At 35.8% G+C, this 13,642-nt stretch overlaps 1 protein-coding gene across 5 annotated transcripts in view; it reads right to left on the reverse strand.

The window, feature by feature from the left end:
* FAM169A (family with sequence similarity 169 member A) overlaps positions 1 to 13,642 on the reverse strand; it is a 56,525-nt gene that overhangs the window by 27,935 nt on the left and 14,948 nt on the right. For 4 of the 5 annotated variants that reach the window (XM_070412190.1, XM_070412189.1, XM_070412188.1 and 1 more), the window contains exons 2-6: positions 11,042 to 11,176; positions 9,682 to 9,781; positions 9,285 to 9,370; positions 6,962 to 7,133; positions 911 to 1,090 (exon numbers count right to left, since the gene is read on the reverse strand). In XM_070412190.1, coding sequence (XP_070268291.1) covers positions 911 to 1,090; positions 6,962 to 7,133; positions 9,285 to 9,370; positions 9,682 to 9,781; positions 11,042 to 11,173 — 670 coding nt within the window. In that variant the 5' untranslated portion in view covers positions 11,174 to 11,176. Of the gene's footprint in view, positions 1 to 910; positions 1,091 to 6,961; positions 7,134 to 9,284; positions 9,371 to 9,681; positions 9,782 to 11,041; positions 11,177 to 13,642 lie in introns of those variants that run through there. The other variant, XM_070412192.1, reaches the window with a different exon arrangement.

Consider the following 13,642-nt stretch of genomic DNA (forward strand, 5'->3'; position numbering starts at 1 on the left):
AGGGCACATGCCTGGTATGGAGGTTCAATCCTCAGCCCCCATCAGGGCGCATGCAGGAAGCAACCAATCTATGTGTCTCTCTCTCATCAATGTTTCTCCTATCTCGCTCTCTCTTTCTCTCTTCCCCCTTTCCACCCTCCCTTCCACTCTCTCGAAAAACCAATGGAAAAAATATCCTTGGGTGAGGATTAACATTTTAAAAAGGTGAATTTTATGGTATATAAGTTAAAGCTCTACCTGACCAGTGTGGCTTAGTGGCCGAGTCTTGACCTATGAACTAGGAAGTAATGGTTCCATTCCCGGTAAGGGCACATGCCTGGGTTGTGGGCTGGATCCCCAGTAGGGGGTGTGCAGGAAACAGCTGATCAATGATTCTCTCTCATCATTGATGTTTCTCTCTCTCCCCCTCTCCCACTCAGAAATCAATAAAAAAAATATTTAAAACAAACAAAAACAAAACAGTTAAAAAAAATTAAAGTTCATATCTTTTAAAAAGCTACCATACCCCCCCAATATATATATATAGTGAGATAAGGACACATTTGCAAAATTAAGCCCTAGGGCAGTGATGGCGAACCTATGACACACGTGTCAGAGGTGACACACGAACTCATTTTTTTGGTTGATTTTTCTTAGTTAAATGGCATTTAAATATATAAAATAAATATCAAAAATATAAGTCTTTGTTTTACTATGGTTGCAAATATCAAAAAATTTCTATATGTGACACGGCACCAGAATTAAGTTAGGGTTTTTCAAAATGCTGACACGCCGAGCTCAAAAGGTTCGCCATCACTGGCCTGGGGTATCAAATAATCAAAATTTATTTAATATTGTTATATGCAAATTTATAAAATTCTGCGGAAACTAGTCAGAGACAAGTTTAACATTTTTCACTTATTCCATTTACCTGTGTACATTATAGAGGACAGTGGATACCGCAAGCCAAGTGCATCTTCTGTAAAGGAATCAACGAAGTCCTCCAGCATATGAAGCCCAAAATCTTTGCCTCGATAGTTCTTTCTTATAAACATTGTATCAAGAACTGGCAGTTGGTAGCTTTGGGTAAGAAATGAGGCACATATGCTTCCTGCAATCATAAAAACAGAAAGCCAACAATTTTTCACACTGAAAGACTTATATGTATATACTTTTAGAAAACATGAGTTAACAGTCTTTCTAAAAATGGTTTTTCAGTGGATATAAACGGAGTGCTATCCCCAAAAGTTCCCTCTATCCCTTTTATGGCCAATCCATCCCTCCCAGGTCTCTGTTTGATTTCTGCCACTACAAATTTGCTTTTACTTTTCTAGAATAACATAAATGGAATCATACAGTATGTTTTCTTCGTGTCTGGTTTCTTTCTCCCAACACAATGATTTTGAAATCGAGTACATGCTATGTCTATCAGTATTTAATAGTATGCATGATATGGCTTAACTGAAATCCATTTATTTACTATTTTTAAAATTTATTTTTGTTGTTGAGGTTATTACAGATGCCCCCCATTTCCTCTCCCTTTGCCCACCTTGGCCTGGCTCCTGCCATTTGGGTTGTTTACAATTTGGGGGGCTATAAATAAAGCTGCTTTGATAATCTCTTTTTAAAAACTTTTAAAGGGGGTGCTATAATAACACTAACAAAAAGTAACCTCACAGGGTGATCTGATCAAAAATTCCAAACTGGGCAGGTCATGGTGGGTAGTCACACCCCAGGCACATAACTTCTCTAGTGAGAGGTCTATCTTTGCCTTAAGCAAGCTCTGCCCATCGTTTTTTGTGCATCTATATTAACATACCTTTGAAATGCTCATTTTCAGAACCCTTAGAAGCCTCACTACCCTCAAAAGAAGACATAGTCTTAACTAGCCTATAGCTCAATCCCCAACTTGTTTTTCATGTAATCTTCCTTACATTCCCTCCTTAATCCAAATGCATTAAAGAAGCTGAAAACTATCATTCTGGGAAGCATTATTTTTTGTTGAGATCTTGCTTCCCAGCACTGTCATCAGTTTGGAAAATAATGCAATAATTAGTAAATTATAATACAAGAATAAACTGTTTCATGTACTCACAACTGTAAGCCTATTTTGTCTCCACCTGTACATATTCATTTCAAAAAACCATGCTGATTCTCTTCCTTGCCTACACCTTAAATAGTTATACTTTGTATAAGGGTTATACAAAGGCAATCAAATAAAGAGCAGAAAAACTTCACGTTACCAGAGATCGTCAGACACGTCAATAGCTGTAGACAATAGCACAATTACCTAGTACAGCAAAACCACAACTGCTACCTTAGGTGAAGTCTTCATTACATTACATTTATTGCACATGGTAATTAAATATTTATATTCCTCTAAGTTTCCTCTTTGACCACCTTCTCTTTCTATATGCTCTCTCTGGGTAATTTCACCTACTCCCAGGACTTCTACCATTTATCCAAATACTGATGTCCACTAATCTTTAATTTCTGTAATTTCTGAGATTTACTCCAATGGAAGACCTCATGTAAATGTACCAGTAAATAGTACAAAAACCACACGATCATTTCAGTAAGTGGAGAAAAAGTATTTGATAAAATCCAACGCCTTTCATGATAAAAATACTCAACATCCTCAACCTGATAAACAGATTTATGAAAAACCCACAGCTAACAACACACTTAATGGTGAAAAACTGGATGTTTCCCCTATAAGATTAGGAACAAGACAAAAATGTTCACTCTCACCGCTTCTATTCAACATTGTACTAGAGGTTGGTAATTAGTCAAGAAAATAAAATAGAAGGCACCAGGTTGGAAAGAAAAAAGTAAAATTATTTTTGCAGATGCCACAACCTTATATATAGAAAACCTTAAGGGATCCACTAAAAATTCATTAAAACTGACATATAAGTTTAGTAAGGTTGCAGGATCAACATACAAAAATCAACTGTATTTCTATATACCAACAATGAACATTCTGAAAATGAAATTAAGGTAACAATTCCTGCCCACTGGTGTAGCTTAGTGGTTGAGTATTCACCCATGACCAGGAAGTAACGTTTACTCCAGGTCAGGGCACATGCCATGGTTTAGGGCTTGATCTCCAGTAGGGAGCATGCAGGAGGCAGCCGATCAATGATTCGCTCTCATCATTGATGTTTCTATCCCTCTCTCCCCTCACTCTGACATCAATAAAAACATACTTTTTTTAAAAAAAAAGATAATTCCATTTACAATAGCATCAACAATAAAATTCTTACAAGTAAATTTAACAAAAGAGTGCAAAACTTGTAAACTTAGAAGTATAAACATTGTTAAAAGAAATTAATGAGCACCTAAATAAATGGCAAAAACATCTCATGTTCATGAATCAGAATACATAACACTGTTAAGATGTCAATACTCCCCAAATTGACGTACAGACTCAAAATCCCAGCTGGATTTTTTTCCTGAAACTGAGAAGGTGATCCTAAAATTGATATGGAAATGCAAAGTACTACCACAGGAACTCAGGTTCCTTCTATCTGTGGCTTCCCCATCCCCTAGGTTAGTGATGGCGAACCTTTTGAGCTCGGCGTGTCAGCATTTGGAAAAACTCTAACTGAACTCTGGTGCCATGTCACATATAGAAATTTTTTGATATTTGCAACCATAGTAAAACAAAGACTTATATTTTTGATATTTATTTTATATATTTAAATGCCATTTAACAAAGAAAAATCAACAACAAAAAAATGAGTTCGTGTGTCACCTCTGACACGCGTGTCATAGGTTCGCCATCACTGCCCTAGGTCCTCAGAATCCTTTACATTCAGCAGACAAATTATGAAAAGGAATGCATCTTAACCACTTTGACCTGATGTCATACATATCATTCCTTTAATTACTTTGGGGAGAACTAAACACACAGCCCCACCCAACTGTGCAAGTGACTAGAAAATATAATCTCTGACTGGGCAGCTGCTGACCAATGACTAGAATATAGAAGAGGAAGCACAACTATTTGGTTAGCTAGCAGCCTCAGCTAACTTTCCTCTTCTTTTTATCTCCCAACAGACTAACACTTCCTTTTGAACTTAGTATATGTGCTGCAGAAGTGAACACACCTCCTTTTTAACTTTTAGGAAATCAATGATCACATCTGAGCAGGTAGTCCCTTTTGCTGGCAGACTCCCTCCACAGTTACGTTTGTTTGGTTACCTCAGGCTGACTTCAGTAACTTACATATATCCCCATGCCAATATTCACAAACACACATACTCACTTGATACGGTTTTGACAGATTTCATCCTTACTTAAAAATGTGTTGACTTCTGTGGCCCACATAAACATCCACACCTCCCCCATGTGATCCGACTTACATTTCTAACTGTGTACTATCCCTACTTATGTGTTCCACAGGCACAATGAAGTTCACATGTCAAACTGAACTCCAGTATTACCAAGTCCACTCTTCGGTATTCCCAATCTTAGTTCACAGTTTCCCACCTAAGCATCCAAGCCAAAACCCTCAAGATTCATCACTGGTTACTCTTCTATCCCTTCCCACACAGGCAATGGAGTCACCACACAAAAGGCTCCCTCAAATCGGTTTCCTTCTCTATCACTACTGCCACTTCCCTACTACAAGTACTTCTTTCAGCTGGAGTACTAAGCAGCTCTTTTAATTGACTTCAGAATACAATACATATATGCCAAAGATCACACAACAAACTAGTGTATAAAACTATTTTTTAATAATCTGACATCTATCTAATCCAAAAAATAAATAAGTTTCTCACAGCGATCTCTTACTTCAAGCAAAAAAGAATTTATATAGTTTCTTAAATTTCACTGTCCTGTAATAAGATTTAACCTCATAAACAAAGCCTCCTTTTTTATTCCAAGGCTATTTTTATATCCCAACTATTATCCCCATATACTGATTTGCTATTTAATTAAAAAATCGTAGGTAATAGCATAAGGCTTTCACTCAACTAGAACTGTATTTAATAAAGATTTTATCATTTTGCTGGTACAGTTCTTTTTCCTGATATGTATGTAGAAAATATTTCTATCACAAAGTGTTTTAGTATATGTTATGGGACGTTTTTCCAAAATATTTTATGTTTGGGTTTTCTTTGTATAAAAAAAAAAAATAGTTCCAGACTAAATTAACTGGTTACTGATTCAAAGGCTAGTATAGTATAAGCACCACTAATTCCATTATTATATGGTAGAGGAGAGCCAGAGTATAAAGCAAGAAAGAACAAAAATTAATAGTCAGGGTGTAAGGCAATTAGCAGAGAAGCACCAGAGGATCATGGGTTCAATTCCCAGTCAAGAGCATGTACCTGGGTTGCAGGTTCTACCTCCTCGGTCTCTCTCTCTTTGTCTCCCCCCTCCCTTCCACTCTCTCTAAAATTCAATGGAGCCCGGCCGGAGTGACTCAGCGGTTGAGCATCACTCTATGAACCAAGAGGTCAGGTTTGATTTCCAGTCAGGGCACATATCTGGGTTGTGGGCTTGATCCCCACGGTGGGGCGTGCAGGAAGCAGCTAATCAATGGTTCTCTCCCATCACTGATGTTTCTATCTCTCTCTCCTTTTCCCTTCCTCTCTGAAATTAATAAAAAATAAAATTAAAGTCAATGGAAAAAATAATCTTTGGATGAGGAATAACCAAAAAACAAAACAAAACAAAAAAACAAAAAACAAAACCCAAAAACTTAACTACCAGAACAAGCAAAAATAAAGGCCAGGTCTCAGAAGGGAGGAGGAACCCCAGATGCACATAAAATGAAGAGGAACACACTCCTGGAGTCAAATACTGATCAGAAACACTAAAGGGGAATGCTATGCCCGTTAACTGTGTGTCTTTCATCTAAAGCAAACTCTAAACAAAAAAAGTATAATGTAATATGTGATCAAAATATCTATGAGCTCATTTCAGATAGGAAAATCCCCTGGAGCCAGTGTGAAAAGGAAAAAGCCTCCAATTCCCATAGGAATTATCGCATATAAAATAAAGCACAAAGAAATGAAAGCACACCTCAGCCATTTAAAAACATTTTAAAAACAACATGATGCCTTTTATGCAATGCAGCAGTAAGCTTCCATTTAATAGACATTATTCTGCCCCTATATAATCATATCTTTCTGGAGTTAAATGAATCATTGATTCTATTTCAAATGTATATAAGAAGAAAATAGAATATTAAAGGAGAACCAAAGTATTTACTAAACAACAAAACCATTTTAAACTCTAGATCATAATATTTTATTCTTGAGAAAAAGTGGCCTTCCTTTTATTGATGGTATGCATAATCTCATGATAAATATGTATTAACTATGTGATTAAGATATTGGTCATAACTGTTCTTCAAATCAGCAGTGAATTTGATATGATCATTACACTGGATCTGACCAGATGAGCTAAGTCTGGAAGGTTTGAAATGCAAAAATGACAGAAAAATAATATAAGTGTTCTCAGTGAAAGGTCTTTTGGTTAAAGTACAGAACAAGACCAACTTTGTTATTTGGTTATTTATTTACATGGAGTAAGCAGGTTAGATCTTTCTGGCTACTGTACAACTAGAGAGCAAATGAATAGGAAAACAGGTAAAACAAGATGAAGTTGGCTCTAGTCGCTCAGGAGGAGGGTATATTTGGGTCTTAGGATCAGAAATCCAAACTTTAGAAGATTTCACAATTTCAAAGCTGCTTGGATTCTCTAAATACTATATGCTGAAGTACTTTGTTTTTCATGGTAATTAACAAAGCTGCCTTTAATATGTCAGGCTAAATCAGCAGCACTGAGCAGAAAAGGGCTATGCATTTGATCCACAGGTAAAGAAGAATGAAATATTCCCCCCAAAATACTAAGTAAAATCACCTCAATTTGCACTCAAGATTCATTTAAAAGGGATGTTGATACAGTTGGGGTTTGAAAAGGAGGTTTCCATTACACACAGTTTAAATAACTTTTAAAGACTCACCTGTAGGCTTAACTGAATAAAACCCAATGGCCTCTCCTTTCTTCCACAGAATCTTAGCATAATCAGTACTGCTATGACACAGGAATGGGATCTCATTTCTCTCCATTTCCTGTTTTCTATAAATAATTCGATTCAGAACATACAGAACCACTCTCTCCCCAAGAGTTCTCACCTACAAAGAGAGTCAAACACCAGGCACAACAGTTATAATATGCATCAACTGAGAGATGCTGTTTACCTTGCTCCCTGCTTCATACCGGCATTCGAAGTACTTTGAATGCGTTCAAAATGATCTGTAAAACATTTTATTATCACAAAGGCAAGGCTAATCATTCATACCAATAACAATCCATTTCTACACACATATTATGCATGAACACTGCCTCTCAGCAGAATTCAAAGACTGGCAAAATGAGTTTCCAGTGCACCAATCCCCAGCATCTCCCAGTTAGCAGTGTTTTCTTTCTGCTTCCAGCTGCCCATACCAGGGGTCTCAGCCACCCTAATTGCTGCCTCCACCACTTCTACTGCTTCAACCCTTTTCACCCCATTTCAGCTTCCACATTAAAAAATAATAATATTGGGGGCGGGGGGTGAAGGCTTCATGTTATCCCCTGAAGATTTTAAGACCAATTACCTCATTTGATGAGCAAAGACATAATAATGCTCCTGGGAAAGGAATTTGTCTCACCCTTTCCAGGTAAAATGTTCATTTAACAGTTGTGTTTTTGTTGTCTAACTATAAGGAATACCCCCTGCCCCTTCGGCCACACACACACATATACAGACCAGATGAGGGATGATAGTGGCACCAGGGAAGTCTAGTGAAAACATACTGGGGTAACCACAGAATGGAAACTGAGCCTCACTTCTTACAGGCAGGGCCACATGGTCACCAGGACCCCCTTTACCAACTTTCTGGCATCAAACAGTGGGGTTTTCCCAACAGACACCTTTCACTGCTAAAAATAAGAATTCTATCCATAAAGACTCCTTAAAGAAAAACAAGAGTGCCTTCTAATTAAATAAGTGGAGAGAGAAAACATTAACATACACTCTACTCTCAAAAACATCCCTAGTGGGAGATCTCCAATACCAAACACATGACATGACAAAGCTTGTTAGCTTGCAAAGTAGGGAACCTTTTTTTCGGCCACAGGCCATTTGGATATTTGTAACATCATTTGAGGACCATACAAAATTATCAACTTAAAAATCAGCCTGCTATATTTGGTCAAACATTTAATTAACTCACTCCCAATGCCTTGGCAGGGCCAGACCACATGATTTCATAGGCCTTTAAGGCAATCTTTTACTCCCTTGAACAGCTCTCATCAGCATAAAATTCTTCCTTAGACTGAGCTACAATTTATTTCCCAAAGGTATTCTGGAGCCACACAGCCTACAAATATCTGAAGACAACCGTAAGATTCCCCTACATTCCATACCAACTCTAAACAATTGAAGGAAAACTAATGTAACTTTGGGTGCTTTTGCCATTCCTGTCCTCCTTGAAATTGCTCCAATCACCTAATATGTGTCTTCATGATGGGCATGCAGATACTACAGATATAAACATTAAAGATATTGCTAGGACAGTGGGGCTTTTCTGCATAAACTTAAGGTTTTTAAATTAGCTTTTTTGCCTACCTTCATTTGCTTCTAATTAACACCCACTCTTTTTCCTATGTGCTGCTGTTTCAGTTTGGTCCTCATGGTATATATGGTGCAGTTAATTTTTTGAACCTATGGGTACTACTCTACATTTATCCCTATTTATTTTCATCATGTTAGATCTTTCCTTTTTTTCTTAATTCTGCCTTTCACAGATTGGTTCTCCCGTTCAGCACTGTGGCATGCAGAATGGACATGTATGCCATCTATGTCTTCCTCTAAGTATTTTATGAAACTTAGTGATTAGGACAGAAAAAGACAACAAAAACAAAGTTTTGCGGTATGCTGCTGAGAACCTCCCAAAATGGCCCTATTGATAAGCAAGTTTCCTTCCTGGTCAGTGTCTCCTAGAGACAGAGAACCTAAGCAACCTCACACAGAGAAGAACTAGCTTTATCTCTACCTAACAAGGAAATCAGAAGCTGAAGTTGATATGGGTCACTACAGTACAACTAACCCATAAGCATTCAATCTTCCTCACCCAATTCTCACATACCTTTAGCACAATGAAACTCTAAGGGTTTAATAAAACCTGGTTACAATAAAATGGAGAAGAGCTCAATAACTTCAAAAACTATAACTGTTTATAGGAAACATAACTGTGAAATGGCCTAAGAAAGAAACTTGTAAAATTACAAGATCGTATTACCTGCTTAAGCCCCTCTCTAGAAGGGACAGATGTTTTTACGATATCATCAACAGCCCACCACTGATCAGCCAGGTAAAGTGCCACAGCTAGAATAGAATAAATGATTAACATTTAAGTCTTAAGTCTTACAGTGTATAACATTACTATTTGGTAAGGTTATGTAGATACCCTTAAGCACAACCATACTTTTCTAATACAATGTGGCCCCATTTACACCATTTTTATTTCACTCATTAAACATTTAATGGTAAGCAATTAAGAATTATATTTTCCTAAATTTAAGTTTGAAACACGTTTTCTTTCTTTTTTTCAATTCCTTCATGTAACTACCTTTTAATAAATTTCTAATTGTTTGGAGAAAAACTCCTCAATTTTAAAGATTAAGCAAAAAAGAGACCTGTGAGTGAGTCCTCAGGTGAAAAAAGAGCAAGAATTTTCTGGGTCTGATCTCCACCATAAAGAGGTACAAAGCCTACATTTGACAGGCTAATAGGAATCTGAAATGACAATTGATTAAAAATTAGTGAAGAGTCTGTGAAGAAAATATCACACAAAAACACCATGATTCTACCAAAATATTAACTTTCTACATTAATGCTAATTATATACCTTCATTTCATATACAATATTTCTAGTCTCAAAAAAAAAAAAAAAAAAAAGTAGCCCTAGCTGGTTTGGCTCAGTGGATAGAGCATCAGCCTACACACTGAAGGGTCCCGGGTTCGAATCCAGTCAAGGGCACATGACTAGGTTATGAGCTTGATCCCCAGTAGGGGGCGAGCAGGAGGCAGCCAATCAATGATTCTCTCTCATTGATGTTTCTATCTCTCTCTCCTTCTCCCTTCCTCCCTGAAACAATAAAAATATATATATTTTAAAAAGTAAATCAGAATTCCCTTTTGTGGGAAGTTTATTATCTTGCGGAGGGGGGCGGGAGAAAGTTTATTTCAATAAATATTACTGTGTTCTAGCCAAAAATCTAAATAAAAACAAAAGAAAGATATGGTCCATAAAGTCAATAAAAAACAACTATAGTTTACATCTGTTATTTAGACTATTGGAGGGGATAGGATTCTATTTTCTAGTAAAAGACACCAGATAGGTAATTTTTTTAGAGAGACATACAATACTTTAAATTTTTTCTGCCTTCATTAATCCAATGCTAATTCCTCATTTACAGAAAATATTACAATTCAGAGAATTATAAAATATTGCTACTAGAGGAGACTTAAAGAATCCTTTAAATCAACAATTTTCCAGAAGAAAAATCTGAGGCCTAGATGTTAGAGAATTTGCCTACCATCAAGTTCACAGTGGAATTCTAACAACATATCACAGCTTACCAATTTGAAAGTTTTATTTTAATATTTTAGAAAAGGGGAGGTTTGTGACACAAAAAATGTATAATTTAGTGGTTTGCTGATATTTTTATTTTAAAAAATTCTTGTATCACAAACTCTAAATCTAAAGAAAATTTGAGTTAGCTCAAATATGAAAACCAGTCTTAGAAAAACTGATAAACTACTTAATTTTAAAGGCACAACACAAATATTAAGCAATAACCTGTAGAGTTTCTTTTTAAAACCTGATCATATTACTGTACTAACCAATCAATATTTATGCATTTTACTGATGTCTTCTCATACAAATTTTAAAAGTTTAGTTAACACTTTAAAATGACAAAAAATAAAAGGATATTAATTCCATGTATGAACTCAACTGAAAAGGCTCATAAAAAGCACTGCAGAACCCCTTACCGTTATATTGAGAAGAGAAAAGCACTCGGGATTTTCAGGGTCCCCACACCTTAGATCTGACATATAATCTTCGGCAGAATTTTCCAGTTCCTCGTGACTGCAATTATCCAGCATATCCACAGGGAATGCCATCCTCTTTAACAAACAACATGGGACAAGAATGTTTCAGAATATGACATGCCAGCTTCCCTTTCTCATAGAAAAACTTTATATTGTAATATTTTATTATAAAGAGTTCTTCACTATACCATGTCAGACTACAACTTGGCCTGCTGATTTAACAATGTACATCAAAAGAAAACTTTTAAACATTATTCATCTGAATTAAAAATTAAAAATAAAATAGGAATTAATACTAATTCTTTAAATGATATAAATGTATTTATACAGGCACAGGATATACATATTTGCATATACGTACACCCACATAAATATATCCTCATACACCTGCCAACATTATAACTCACTATAAAAGGACAAAAGGGAACTTTTTGGAATAGAAATGTTCTATAACTGTATCGTAGTGATGGTTGCTCCACTATATAAATTTACTAAAAAAAATAAAAATTTAATCACTGAATTATACAATAGCAATGGGTAAATGTTGCAATATGTAAATTCTACCTCTCGTACATAGAGCTGTTAAAAAAAAAAAAAAAGCCAGCACTTTAGTGAGGAACCACTAAACACTTTCCCACTAAAGTCAGGAAAAATGACTCCACACTGTATAACATTATATAGGTACTTGCCAAGGCAATTAGCCTAGAGGCATAACAACTGGGTATGGGTGTATGTGGAAGGAACTATCTCTACCTCAATTTGCAAATAATATATTTAATTGAAAAAACCAGAAGAATCAATGGAAAAACTATTCCAAACAGTAAGAAAATATACTAAAACAGGATATAGTTAAACACAGAAATTAAGCCCTCATATATACAATAATAACCAGTGAAAAGAAATCAGGAATGGAAAAAATGAAGTAAAAATAGGTAAAAGACCCCATTTACAGTGGATAGAGCATCAGCCTGGGGACCAAAGGGTCCAAGGTTCAATTCTGGTCAAGGGCATGTACCTCGTTTGCAGGCTCCTCCCCGGCCGGGCCCAGGTCAGGGCTCACACAGGAGGCAACCAATCTATGTGTCTCTCACATCAATGTTTCTCTGTCTTTCCCTCTCTCTTCCACTCTCTAAAAATCAATGAAAAAATGTCCTTGGGTGAGGATTAAAAAAAAAAGTAAGCTAAGCAGAAATATGCATTTTAATGAGATACAAAAAGAAAAATCAAACCCAAATCTAATGAAGCCATCAATCATGTGAAATCACATCTTAAGTATACAGCCAGTCAATTTTAGAATAACCCAGTTTCTTCAATATGTATACAGCATGGAGTTTAAAGAGTGGGAACTATTGTAAATTAAAGGACACTTAAGAGACATAGCAATCAGATGCATTGTAGAGAGGATTCTGATTTGTGTACTCTTGAAAATTTCCATGATAAAAAGTTAAATAAAAAATAAACATATGCTCTATATCAAAGTCTGAGCTACTTAGGTCTTAAAGGAGATATGAAGTAAAATAGATTAACTTGTTATAAAAATTCCCTATTTCATATTTACCCAAAATAAAAACAGCAGAGCCCAACTGCTGTATTTGTCAATAATCTCTTCAATCTTGATTTAAAAAATAATAAAGGGAAAAGGCAGAAGAAAACTGAGAAAATAAAAATTACTTTTCTCTGAAGTAATTCTTCAGAGAAGCATTTTATCACCTCAAATCTTTTTTATCACAACAAATATATTAGTAGGTAAAAAAGCTGAAAATCTAATGAAAATATGAGATAAACCTGTAAAAGACAGGACATATAGTAACAGCTACATATAGTTAAATATTTATTTGTTTAAATTTTTTTTAAAAAATTTATTTTTAAATCTTCACACAAGGATATGTTTTTACTGATTAATTTTAGAGAGCGACAAACTGATTGTCAAACTGCAGTGGGAAGGCCAGGGAGGGTTGGAGGGCAGGAGGGAGGGGGGTAAGAGATCAATCGAAGGACTTGTATGCATGCATAAGCATAACTAATGGACATAAGACACTGGGGGGTAAGGGAGGCCAGGGGATTGTCAAGGGCGGTGGGGGGGGGGGGGGGGAGGACACATATGTAATACCCTTTGTAATACTTTTAGCAATAAAAAAAATAAAAAATTTTAGAGAGCGAGGAAACGGGGAGGAGAGAAACATCGATGTGTGAGACAAACACTGATCAGCTGCTTCCTGTACATGCCCCGACCAAGGATCGAATCCACAACTTTTTGGTATACAGGACAATGCTCCAAACAACTGAACTACCTGGCTAGGATTAAATATATTTTTCTGAATTTTCAAGATATGATGATAATGAGAAACTTATTTTTTACCATAATCTGAAATCCTGGTCCTAAGGACTTTAAAACGTGGTGTATATGATTGGGAACCTAATTTTATACAAATATATTTTTTAATCAAATGTGATTTTTAAATTTTTTAAAATAAAAACCTGGAAATAGAACACACAAAAACAGCCCATCTATTAGTAAATATAAATGTCTAAATAAAAGGA

This window comes from Myotis yumanensis, unplaced genomic scaffold, assembly GCF_028538775.1.
Source record: "Myotis yumanensis isolate MYYU_CA2020_CCGP unplaced genomic scaffold, mMyoYum1.0.hap1 SCAF_4, whole genome shotgun sequence".
Lineage (NCBI taxonomy): Eukaryota > Metazoa > Chordata > Mammalia > Chiroptera > Vespertilionidae > Myotis > Myotis yumanensis.